This window comes from Schistocerca americana, chromosome X (genome assembly GCF_021461395.2).
Source record: "Schistocerca americana isolate TAMUIC-IGC-003095 chromosome X, iqSchAmer2.1, whole genome shotgun sequence".
Taxonomy (NCBI): Eukaryota; Metazoa; Arthropoda; class Insecta; order Orthoptera; family Acrididae; genus Schistocerca; species Schistocerca americana.
This window is the reverse complement of record NC_060130.1, coordinates 611,808,931-611,821,105: the sequence shown is the minus strand read 5'-3', so window position 1 is coordinate 611,821,105 and position 12,175 is coordinate 611,808,931. Positions and strand designations below refer to the sequence as shown.

General features: G+C 41.4%; 1 protein-coding gene across 1 annotated transcript in view; it reads right to left on the bottom strand.

Moving 5' to 3' along the window:
* The window catches only part of LOC124556460, a 74,593-nt gene extending 62,860 nt beyond the window's left edge, over window positions 1–11,733 (bottom strand). The window contains exons 1-2 of the mRNA XM_047130410.1: window positions 11,366–11,733; window positions 11,199–11,284 (exon numbers count right to left, since the gene is read on the bottom strand). Coding sequence (XP_046986366.1) covers window positions 11,199–11,284; window positions 11,366–11,609 — 330 coding nt within the window. The 5' untranslated portion in view covers window positions 11,610–11,733. The remainder of the gene's footprint in view (window positions 1–11,198; window positions 11,285–11,365) is intronic.
* Between the last annotated feature and the right edge of the window lie 442 nt (window positions 11,734–12,175).

Below are 12,175 nucleotides of genomic sequence, written 5' to 3'. Positions count from 1 at the left end.
TGGCTATTTTGCCCTACCAGTCCTGATTTAGGCGCTGGTCGAAAACAACTTTTATTTCACGGCGAAGGCGATTCAATCGCCGTTTCGTCGCAGGTTGTCGTGCTAGTTGCCATTCACGAAATATGCGGTTTTTCTCCGTGAACAGTTCCAAGGTGTTTGGCGGAAGCTGTTGGGAGAAATCTCGTTGTTGTTGAGGTCGCCTGGGAATGGCTGTAAATCACCGCAACATCTCAGAGAGTATTTATGCAACTCATATTTGAATTCCAGAATGAAGAAAGAATTTCCTAGGAAGGCGAACTGAACACCTGACCAGTGGCAGTACCGTCGTGTTTAAGGCCGATAAGCAGCGAGGGATGGGTGATCATCAATATTTAATCATCACCTCGAAAAAATGGTATGTGTGTTAATCCATGCGTCATTTACAGAGTTGTGAAAAGTCTATGGTGATCAATGCGCGTACTTACTTTTACAGTGGAGCGAATTTCGTGAGAATTGGCTTCTGTTTTTTGTTTTTGCAGGTGCATGTATGTAATCCTGATACACATTTTGATAGCTATGCCGTAGTACCGTAGCATTCCGCTAGAGAAACCAAAACAAAATGGCGCACTCCGTTGATAAAGTAGAGTACAAGCGATAATTCATACTCTGGTTTTGAAGGTGAACAACACTGTAACAATCAGTGCTCAGTTGGTGTATGGTAACAACACATCATCATACAGTAGTGGAAATCATTATAAATGCTTGGATATTTGTACTAAAATCAACAATGTCCTTTGCAATAGTTGTGCACAGCGTATAAGAAATACTTTGAGGTCTAGAATACCAACAAATTCAGTCAAATGGTATCGCATTTGATATCAGTATTACAGTATATCATTTGACATCAGTATTACAGTATACAACAAGACACCAACGATGCTGGTGGTATGATTCTGGTGGTAGCGGGTGGAGCTCAATATAAACGCAGTCGGCTCTGTGGTGTGATATTGTGTGTGTGCGTGTCTTTTCTGCAGATAGGTAACAGACACCATTAGTGACACTGCATGTTGTGTACATACACCACGACTGCGATAATGCCACACGGAAAATAGTTATCACGTGATTAAAAAGTAAAAATTGCTGCGTACAAAGAAATGGGGCTCTCTAATCGTCAAACCGCCAAGAAGTTGAACCGTTCAAGTACATGATTGATAATTTCGTTAGATCGGGCCCACGATATGGACAGAACGGAAAGTATGGGCAAAGTAGAAAATTATCTGAGGAATCGAAACCGTTACTTTTCCGAAAAGCAAGGGCCACAGTCCGTTATTCTTCTCAGCATGTAGTTGATTTACAGTTTCTAGTAACTGCCAAACGTGTTCGACCAATCTTGCATACAAGAGAAGACTGTATAAATCTGCTGTAACACTGAGACCTAAACAAGATGGATTAGAATTTGCTAAAAAACATATGTCATGGGCTTCAGAATGGAATTAAGTCATCTTCAATGATGTGAAGAAGTTTAATTTAAATGGGTCGGGTGGATTTCAATATTATTTGCATGATCTGAGAACAGAACAGCGGGGAAGAATGAGCAGAAATTTTGGTGGTGGGAGTGTTGTGATTTGGGCAACCTTCCGCGCTAAAGGTAAATCACGCATTGCTTGGATGAACACTAGAACGAACTCCAACATGTAGACTGAGATGTTAGAGGCAGAATTGATTCGAATGTATGAGGACGAAAGTATAATGTTTCAACAAGATAATGCATCTGTGCATGTTTCTGCTACAACCAAAAAGTAGTTTGAATATAAAGATACCGATGTCTTGCCCTGCCGGTGTACGTAGCCGAATTTGAACCCTGTGGGAAACCTTTGGGGAATACTTGGAAGGCGTGTTTATCGCAATGGAAGGCAGCTTGAGGCCGTAAGTGAGCTGAAAAGAGCTATACGAGAAGAATGGGTGGCAGTTCCACTCCAAGAACTAAAAACCGTAACAAAATGCCGAAGAGAATCTTTGAGATAGTTAGGAAGAACAGGGATTGGAGAAAGCACTTACAATGCAATAACTCATTCTGCATAGCGAGAGTCTTTATAGCAATTTCCACCCAGGAAATGCTAATGCCTTATTTTGTTACTCGTGTTATGAAAGAAATTATGTAATTTCGTCGTGGTTTTGTAGGTCTTATATTTATCTACTACTTTCATAATAAATTCGATACATGAAAACTTCAGACATTGTACTGTTACTCTCTTAGGACCCCTGCCGTTACACTGATTTCCACTATTGTATAATACAGAGGTTAGGTGGCACAGACGCCTCCACTGTTGCCAAACACGTCTGAATGACGAAGATGGAAGTGCCAAACCATGTCTCTGTGATGAACCGGGAATCGCAATAGAAATCGAGGCCGCGGTGCTCGAAGCCCAGCGTATCACAATCGAGACGACAGTTGTACCGACTGTAGAGTGGGACGTCTCTGGATTCGTTGCAGGTGTTACAGTCTTGTGAAGTAGATATAATCGTTTTCTCCGGAAACTTTCTTGAGCAACTAGTTCGACAACCCACACGCAGTAGGAATATTTTATATCTTGTAGCTAGAAACAGACCTAACCTTAGCGGCAGTGTCAGAGTACAATATGGGTGAGAGTTATTTCTGAAAGAACCGGTTTTCGGTTACACCGGCTCTTTTCCTCTGTAGAAATCGATCTTATTTTATCCAGCAAAGACTGCGAAGGTGAAGGAGACGGAAGCGGCGACAGCGAGAGAGTAAGGTCACATGTTGATGACTCCCTGCATCGTGGCTTTTGGATGGTATACATTTTTCATCCTGAAGCAATAACAAAATTAAGTTTATAGCACTTCAATAAAGTTATAGGTATATCAATCAAATTTACCTGCTCCTCCAAGGAACATTGTCGATATTTTCTCCTTATATGATGTTACACGTCTGTCGTGCCTCCTGACATTTTTAATCTTTTAAAGCAAATGCGGAATTGTACTTCACTGTTACCACACTTTATGGAATATTTTCAAATTAGGGACAGTACCATTCTGCAACATAACCGAAGCCAGATGATGACAGTGAGGAACTACCATATAAACCAGACAAGGGCAAGACTTGCACGCTGCATGTACACGCATACTTCCTAATAGGCCACGCCATGCCGCAACAGATACAATATCGTCTTCGCTATGCTGTATCGATTCTTACATCATGTGCTCGTTGCTAACTTCTAAAATGGTTCAAATGGCTCTAAGCATTATGGGACTTAACATCTGAGGTCATCCGTCCCTAGACTTAGAACTACGTAAACCCAACTAACCTAAGGACATCACACACATCAATGCCCGAGGCAGGATTCGAACCTGAGACCGTAGCAGCAGCGCGTTTCCAGACTGAAGCTCCTAGGAACCGCTACAGTGGCCGACTGCTGGTTTTTAACTGTAGGCATTGTTATTAAAATAGTGCTGATCGCTTTTTCCGAGTATCTATAATAATGCAATATTTCAAAGCAATGTAAATTTTAGGAACAGACATTACTCGTTTTGTAAAAAAAAGTTTTATTTAAAAACAACAAATTTTAAAGCTTCTGCCATCACAAATTGATATGGCGGTATTTTTATCCAGTTATTAGTAAAAATGAAAAAAAAAAACACTTATAACCGAGACCAAACAAATACCGAAATGTACTGGTTATGCAGAACTAAACATACCGGCATCGGTTTTAACTGCTCGGTCTTTCCTATGTTTAGTGTGCAGAAAGGGATTGGCAGTCAAAATGTCATAGCGACGATGGTTAGTAGTTAGCTAGTTACTTAGCTCCATAATCCATACTTAATTTGAACGATTCTTTTATCGAAATGATATGAAACGAGTCAGTTTACTGGAGAAGTGTACATGATTCGTGTTAACATTAACGAACATAAAATTATAAAGAATGTAGCAACCAGTCGTGGAAATATATTTTATTTATCTTGTTGCAAATCGATTTCGACTGATATCAGTCATCATCGGTGCATTTTTCTAACCGATACATGCCATAAGTAGAAATCTGCCAAGGACAGCTAGATCTGCTAGATAAAACGAAATAGGGTTTTCTGGTATTACAGCAGTTGCAACACACGCCAAATAAGCGAGACTGTTTTGGTGCAAATTGTCATTTTTATGTACCTCATTTACATAAATAACACGACAGAAAATAATTCGTCAAGTATCAATATCAAATGCCTATTAGGCCTACTACAAGCAAAAAGTTTTATGTTAGGAAATAGTTTCACATTTCATTCATACGCTCCAGTTTCTCAAGCAAGAGATCGAAAGGTAGTAGTACGAAATTTTTATATCAATTTCGAATCGTCATATTCTTCCATGTAATTTGTGTGATGTTTTGTTTCATCTCCTTCCTCGTTCTAACAAACAATCTTGTCATCACTAATTTGTTCAAATGGTTCAAATGGCTCTGAGCACTATGGGACTCAACATCTGAGGTCATCAGTCCCCTAGAACTTAGAACTACTTAAACCTAACTAACCTAAGGACATCACACACATCCTTGCCCGAGGCAGCATTCGAAACTGCGACCGTAGTGGTCGCACGGTTCCAGACTGAAGCGCCTAGAACCGCTCGGCCACACCAGCCGGCTATCAACACTAAATCCGTAACTATTCCTGCCAATGTCACAACTTATATTCCGGTTAACTTCACTAACTCTGTCACACTCACATACTCAGATATCCCGCGTTTATTCTCCAGTTGGGAGTTATTACGTGTTCGTTCAACGAGTTTTCCGTGCTATTCCGAGAATAGAACTTAAAGCGGCTGCTAACAGGGCACTGTGACACTGGTAGTATAGCGACCTGTCATGAATTTTCTGTCAAAATTTCATTTTCTTTGATACGCCAAGAAGATAATATATAATCTTTCTTACCTGTTTTCCTGTTAGTCATTTATTTCCACTCTGGTAATGTGAATCTATGGACTTCGCTAATAATTATAGCACCGCTGATGATTCGCGCAACCATTCAACCACATAAACAAACAGCGATTGGCATTCACCCATTCGGGTTTATTCGGTTCTGCTCGTATAGCCCTGTCCGCTTTTGTCTGCTGGAAAGTTTTTATTTCTGGATACGATGGGGATTCCCCTGGCAGAAACATCACGTTGGGGCACGCATTCAAAAATCTACTGATCATTCGTTCAGAAATCAGCTTAGAATGTGTTCAGAAACCAAATGGGATACATTTCAAAATGGTATGAATAATCGATAGAGCAACCCGCACAGGATGAAAGACGCTTTGTGAAACAAGGTTTTTTTCTTCATGAATACGAATTTGGCGCCCCCTGACATTTCCGCCTGGGGCAGACACCCCGGTTTGATCCCCCCCCCCCCCCCCCGCCCCTACATCCGGGCCTGCATAGAAGTCAATGGTTTTTCTTCTTATGACTTCCTGTGTAGACTCGTGCAATGCAAACCTTTGACGCCTGCCAGACTTCATTTTTTGATGGTACAAGACATGAAATTTCTCTATATTCTCTCGAAATTCGCTCCACTGTAAAAGTAAGTACGCGCATTGATCACCATAGACTTTTCACAACTCTGTAAATGACGCATGGATTAACACACATACCAAGGCAATTGTCACACGAGTACACAACAACGAATGGGATCACGACTGTTTCCTATTTGACGGTAAGCTCCGATGTAAACACTGTAACAACGAACAACGAAGCGGAAATACTGTTCTGAGATCCGGCAACATAGCATACGCGAGCCGCATGAGGACGCAAAAACAAATAAATTAAATACGTGCTATTAGCGCTTTATTTACATTTATGTGCTAAAAAACGTAACAGCTGTTAAAGGCCAGGGTTTGAATTTTCGCCTTTCGTGTTGTTAATACGCATCACCACTAGGCGAACTGCAGAAATTTACATCCACCATTATTAGGACTAAACGGCTAATCGTAAAGCAACGACAATCCACCTGCAAATGGAAAAAGTTGCATCTTTAAACTACGCAAATGAAATTTTCCTCTTAATTAAGGTCTAACTTCTGTGAGTCCTGGAAGTTGACATGTGCCAAAAAATTCTCGAAAAAGAATTTTTTCTGTTAAATATTGTTGCGTATTTGGCTCCCATTTAAACTAAAATGTAATACCCATACACTAAATAAAAGTACATATTTCCACAATTCCGCCAGGTACAACACATCGACGTTCGTCATGTAACCAGAAAATGAGCTCTATGTCAGGGGTCAATCATTATGAAATGGATAATCATGTAGTTACAATATGATGGAGTTACATGAGTTGTTGGCGAAGTTTAAACTGCTTATGAGTTGCGCTCTTGAAAAGTATGTGCAGAGTAAGTGTATGACGAACGGAAAAGACGCACCGTAGTTTAATGCAAAATTCAGAAATTGTTGACCAAAGAAAGCTTGTTGCGCTCTCAGTCCAAAAAAAGAACGCAGAAAATTCGACAGGCGTAAGTCAGTGAAAATTCGTGCATCTGTAAGAAGATCTATACGCGAAGCACGCAATAACTTCTGCCGTCATACGTTAACGAAATACCTCGTCGAGAATCCAAAAAATTTCTGGTCCTACGTAAAATCACTAAGCAGGTCAAACGCTTCTTCCAGTCACTCGTCGACCAGTCTGGTTTGGCGATAGAAGACAGCAAAAGGAAAGCTGAAATTTCGCGTTAAGAAATCATTCAAGCAGTAGGATCATACAGAACTACTGTCGTTTAACCGTCGCAGAGGTTCCCGTAAGGACATACAAGCAGGCATCCCTGACGTAGAGAAGCAACTGAGAAACTTGAAAACAAATAAGTCGCCAGGTCCGGATAGAATACCAATTCAGTATTAAGGCAAGCTTGCATTTACCGCGAATCTCTCACCCTATGGAAAGCCCCAAGCGTCTGCGAAAATGGACAGGTGACTCCTGTGTACAAGAAGGGTAAAAGAACGTACCTTCAAAATTGTAGACCAATATCCTTAACGTCGGTTTGCTGCAGAATTCTTAAGCATATTCTGAGTTCGAATACAATAAATTTCCTTGTGAGAGAAAAGTTTCTGTTCACAAACCAGCATAGATTTACAAATCATCGCTCTTGCGAAACCCATCTTGCACTTTTCTCGCACGATATTCTGCAAACCGTGGATGAAGGGCAACAGGCAGATTCCATATTCCTACATTTCGGGAAAAAAAGCGCTTCATACAGTACCACACTTCATACTAATAACGAAGGTCTGATAACACAGAACAGGTTCTCAAACACGTGAGTGGCTCGAACATTTTTTACCGGTTTTTACCCGGTACATCGTCCTGGACAGTTAGTGTTCATCGAAGAGAACGGTATCGCCAGATGTGACCCAGCTAAGTGTTCTCTATATACGCAAACGATCTGGCGGATATGGAGAGCAGCAGTCCCAGTTTGTTTTCGGATGACGCAGCAGTCTAAGTGAAAGTGTCGTCTTTGAGTGACTGTACGGGAATGCTGGATGACGCGGATACAATTTCTATTTGGTGTGATGAATGGCAGATTGTTCTACATGTGGAAAAATGTTAATTAATGTAGATGAGTAGGAAAAACAATTCTGTAATAATAGAATACAGTCTTAGTGGCGCGTTGCTTGACAGTCACGTCTATTAAATATGTAGTTGTAACATTGCAAGGCGATATTAACTGGAACGAGCACGTAAGGGCGGTAGTAGGGAAGACGAACAGTCGACTTCGGTTTACTGGGAGGATTCTAGGAATGTGTAGCTCATCTATAAAGGAGACCGCATGTAGAATACTTGTGCACTGCACAAGTGTTTGGGATACCCATCAAATAGATTTTAAGCAAGACGTCAAAGCAATTCAGAGGTGATTTGTTAGATTAGCTACCAGTAGGCTCGATCAACACACGAGTATTACGAAAATCCTCTATGAACTGAAATGGGAATCCGTAGGTGGAAGAAGATTTTCTTTTCGCAAAAACTATTGGGAAAGTTTGGAGAACAGGCATTCGCGACATTCTGCACAACGATGGTACTGCCACCAACAAACATCTCGCGTGAGGATCACGAGGACAAGATAAGAGAAATCGGTGCTCGTCCGGAGGCATACAGGCAGTCGTTTGTTCCTCTTTCCGTTTACGAGTGGAGCGGGAAAGGGAATGACCAGCAGTGGTACAAGGTAAACTCCATCATGCACCATGGAGTGGCTTGCAGAGTATGTATGTAAGTGTAGATGGAAAGGAGCAGTGGATCAGTTTGCACCATCTTGCATGACTGTTGGAAGATGACTAAGGGCTCAGCCGATGGTTTCTGCGACTACTCACCCAATCAGAAAGATAGCCGAAGTGAACCTTCAGTGGAAAAGTTGCTGCTCTGTCAGGTCAGTCCAGATTATTTCTTCACCCGATATTCACCTTGAATGAGTGCTGGTTGTTTCATTATGAACCCGAGTCATAGGAGCAAAGCAAGCGCTGGAACCACCGGGAAAGATACCAGACACCAGTAAACACCAGCAGCGAATAATACATTTAAAAAACCTTTTTCTTAGTACTGCGTGGGTTGGGTTGGGTTGTTTTGGGGGAGGAGACCAAACAGCGAGGTCATCGGTCTCATCGGATTATCGAAGGTCGGGGAAGGAAGTCGACCGTGCCCTTTCAAAGGAACCTACCCGGCATTTGCCTGGAGCGATTTAGGGAAATCACGGAAAACCTAAATCAGGATGGCCGGACGCGGGATTGAACCGTCGTCCTCCCAAATGCGAGTCCAGTGTGCTAACCTCGCTCGGTAGTACTGTGTGATTCAGGCTATTGGACAGACAGTATTAATTCGTGTTTGCCGATGTGATTTCGCAGCATGCCACATCCGATGGTACCATAATCAAAAACAATATATTGTGAGAAAAAATACAAGACCAGTAACTAATCATATCTGGATCTGAGAAATTTGCTATATGTGAACTGGTTATTTTGGCTGATGCAGTATTAGCTTTGTATGATAATGTGATGACGTCTTACCCTGAGTTCAAAAGAGAAAACATTTCACTATCTACAATGAAGAACTCGTCGAGTTGTTTAAAATATTTTGCAAATCTTAGCACCTGTGTTCAGGTCGTTGTGAAAGCGTACTCTTCTGGACTCGGAAAAATCCAGTAATATTGTTTTAACAACGATTTTCTTGCAGAATTATTTGAGAGAGAGTAGGAAATCTAATAATTGTTCTGCTCTAGGTGGCACTGTCTCCAGTGTCAAGGAGAAGTCGATTAAACGCACGTCTGTTCGTCATGAACCGGCTGACTATTTTGCTATAAATGGACATAAAGAACTGTAACATGATGCAGCAAAATACACATGTGCATCTCATATTGGTATATTTTGTCAACAGGACTCATTAGCCAAAAAGCAGTCTGTTCAGGTATTACTCTACAAAGCGAACCGTAGGCCTTGTCATACCGGTAACTAACTTGGTCACGTGGCACATTCCAATGCAAGGTAGTGTGCGTTGTTATCTCACAGTGCAAGTATGTGTGGTGATAGCAGAAAATCCTTGCTGTTAACATCAACAATGTTTACGACGATGAAATGCAGAAAAGGAGTTATTGTGCTGATGGAAAAGGTAACAGAACGTGCAAACAAAATGTTAAATTTATTAAATAATTGCTACTGTTTAAATCACTTTTTATTAATACTTAATTAGCACAACATGTTTCTACTGGACGCTGCCATCATCAGGTACATTCCAGCTACATGTACATTACATTAATCTGAAGCGTAATTAGGTTCATTTGTTATGTAAGCCAGTGAGTATCGGAATATGTATGTTAGTGTGTATTTTAAGTGATTTGCGTGTAGCATATTTGGATTATTTTATTAGTGTATTTTCTTACATTTCTGTTGGAAATTTACTTGTCTGGCACACAGAGCACAATGACCAACACATCACAGCTGTTTGTGAAAATGTTAAGCTGGGATGCGTTTATCACTGGGCTCTGTGTGCCATAAAACGAAATTTCCAACAAAAATGTAAGAGAATGCACCAATAAAATGATCCATACATGCTACATGCAAATCACTTAATGTACACACTATCTGTACAGCACTGTACTTCGATACATAACCTCACTGGCACACACAGCAAATGAACCTAATCACACATCAGATTACAGTAATGTACATGTAACTTGAATACACTTGATGACAGCACAATGCTGTTGAAACGCGTCATGCTTATTAAAGATCAGTAAAAAATGGACAACACACGTAACAATTTTTTTAAGTTCAAATTGTTAAAGTTGAGGAAGTAGATCAGAAGGGAAAATTGCTTAGCAGAGTGGTATTCAACTATCTAGAAACAAAGTGCGCAAAATAAACATCCCATTGACGATTTGAATAAAGGTGTTACCAAGCAGCAATTTCTGCGATATTGTGAACTATAGAAGGAGATAGAAACTCATCGAAAGCTTCACTGCTTCCGTTGTATAGAACTGAACTTCAAACATAGCACAGAAACACTAAAGAAGATTATTCTGTCTGTGGTATTTGATTGTCAAAGGTGGCATTATAAACGAGTCTTCATGTGTTCAAACAAGACGACTCAATTTCAAAATAACCATACCACACAAGTTTTTTACTGAAAAATTAAGCATTGGAATACGAGCGGCCAGCGGTATATTCAGAAGAAGCGCGGATTCGTACACATTACACTGTAACAACGTCGGCAAAAACTGTGAGGAATTTTTTTCAAATAAAAGCACTCGTCAATGTTTAATTATTGTGCTGTGCAGGGCATAGGTGTATAGATGAGTAGCTTGCTACAAAACTCCACTTGTAAGACTACTGAGTGTACTATACCCGCGCCAGATAAGCCGAAGTTCGTTGTAGGCATGTCAGCCGGTGCGAACACTACAATCTGGACTACCAACACTTTCCCACTTACAACACCACTACTAGTGACAATGAGACGGCTGAAACTTGTCGAAGTGATTTTGCTGCTCGCGCTGGCCATGCTCACAGATCGCTTACCGTCCCCGCCCCCTCTGACATCGGAGTGCCCGCAGTACCTCACTTCTCCGTTTCTTCCCTACTTCTCGAGCGTAAACACGATGGTGTTACCAGTCTGGGCAGGTCTTCAGTTCATTTTATGGCTAATACTAGATAGTTACATATAACACTATATTAGACACTAATGTTACATTACGACACATAAAAGCACTTACGATTTCTGTCTTCATGATACGTGTAGGTGCGTATTTTTCTTTCAGGAATGTGAAGTACTTGAAAGCAAACCAAGTACTAGCCCGTCCTGAAAGTATAATGCAAATTAATAGTAACTGTAAATCTAATAATTAACGTGGTTTTGAAAACAATAATTGAAAATAATTACCTCTTCCAGAGTACATAGACTTTTTCATTTTCATTCTTTCTCTTCTGTACGAAGACAATAAGGAGGCCATCTTCTTCTTCACTTCATCGACTTTGCAGCCCATACCATTTGCGATCCACAGCCAAGCGTCATTTTTCTTGCTTTTTGTATGATAATTATCATCTGCATGATCCCACAGTTCCCGCTTTTCTCTGTACAGTTCTACGACTTGCTGAATTTGTCTACGGTTCCACTCAATACTCATGTTTCCAGAATGTTTGTTAACTCAATAACAACCCTGTCCAGGTAGAATGAAAATGTACGCACGTAGACTGGTGCGCGATAAAGATGCTTCAAACGCACTCCGAATACAGAGGCACGAACGAACCGCTCCCTTTGATGTACCGACTGTTACTAGCTTGTGTTCACGGGTGCGCGGCGCAGCGCAGCGCAGTGCGGCGCGTTTAACCGTGCAACACCGCCTGCGCCGCTCCGCGCCGCGCCGCGCCGTGCGGCGCATTTGACTGGGCAACACCGCCTGCGCCGCGCTGCGCCGCGCCGCGCTGCGCCGCGCTGTCTCTTCTGAGCCTTTCGCCGTGTCGGGTGTAGGCAAGTACTGAACGAGGGAAACGTCTTTTTCAGGTAACTATACCAAAGAAGATTGTGTGGGTAGCCGTGAGTTGTGGTGGAAGAGAGTAAGTGTACATGCGTAAGAATTACTCTTCCTTGTTTTCTAATATTTAATACATGTTAACCATATACGAAGTTTCGTAAGGCTGCAGACAACTTCGCTGTTGAGCGCTAAACCACACACACACAGGGTGAGGGAGA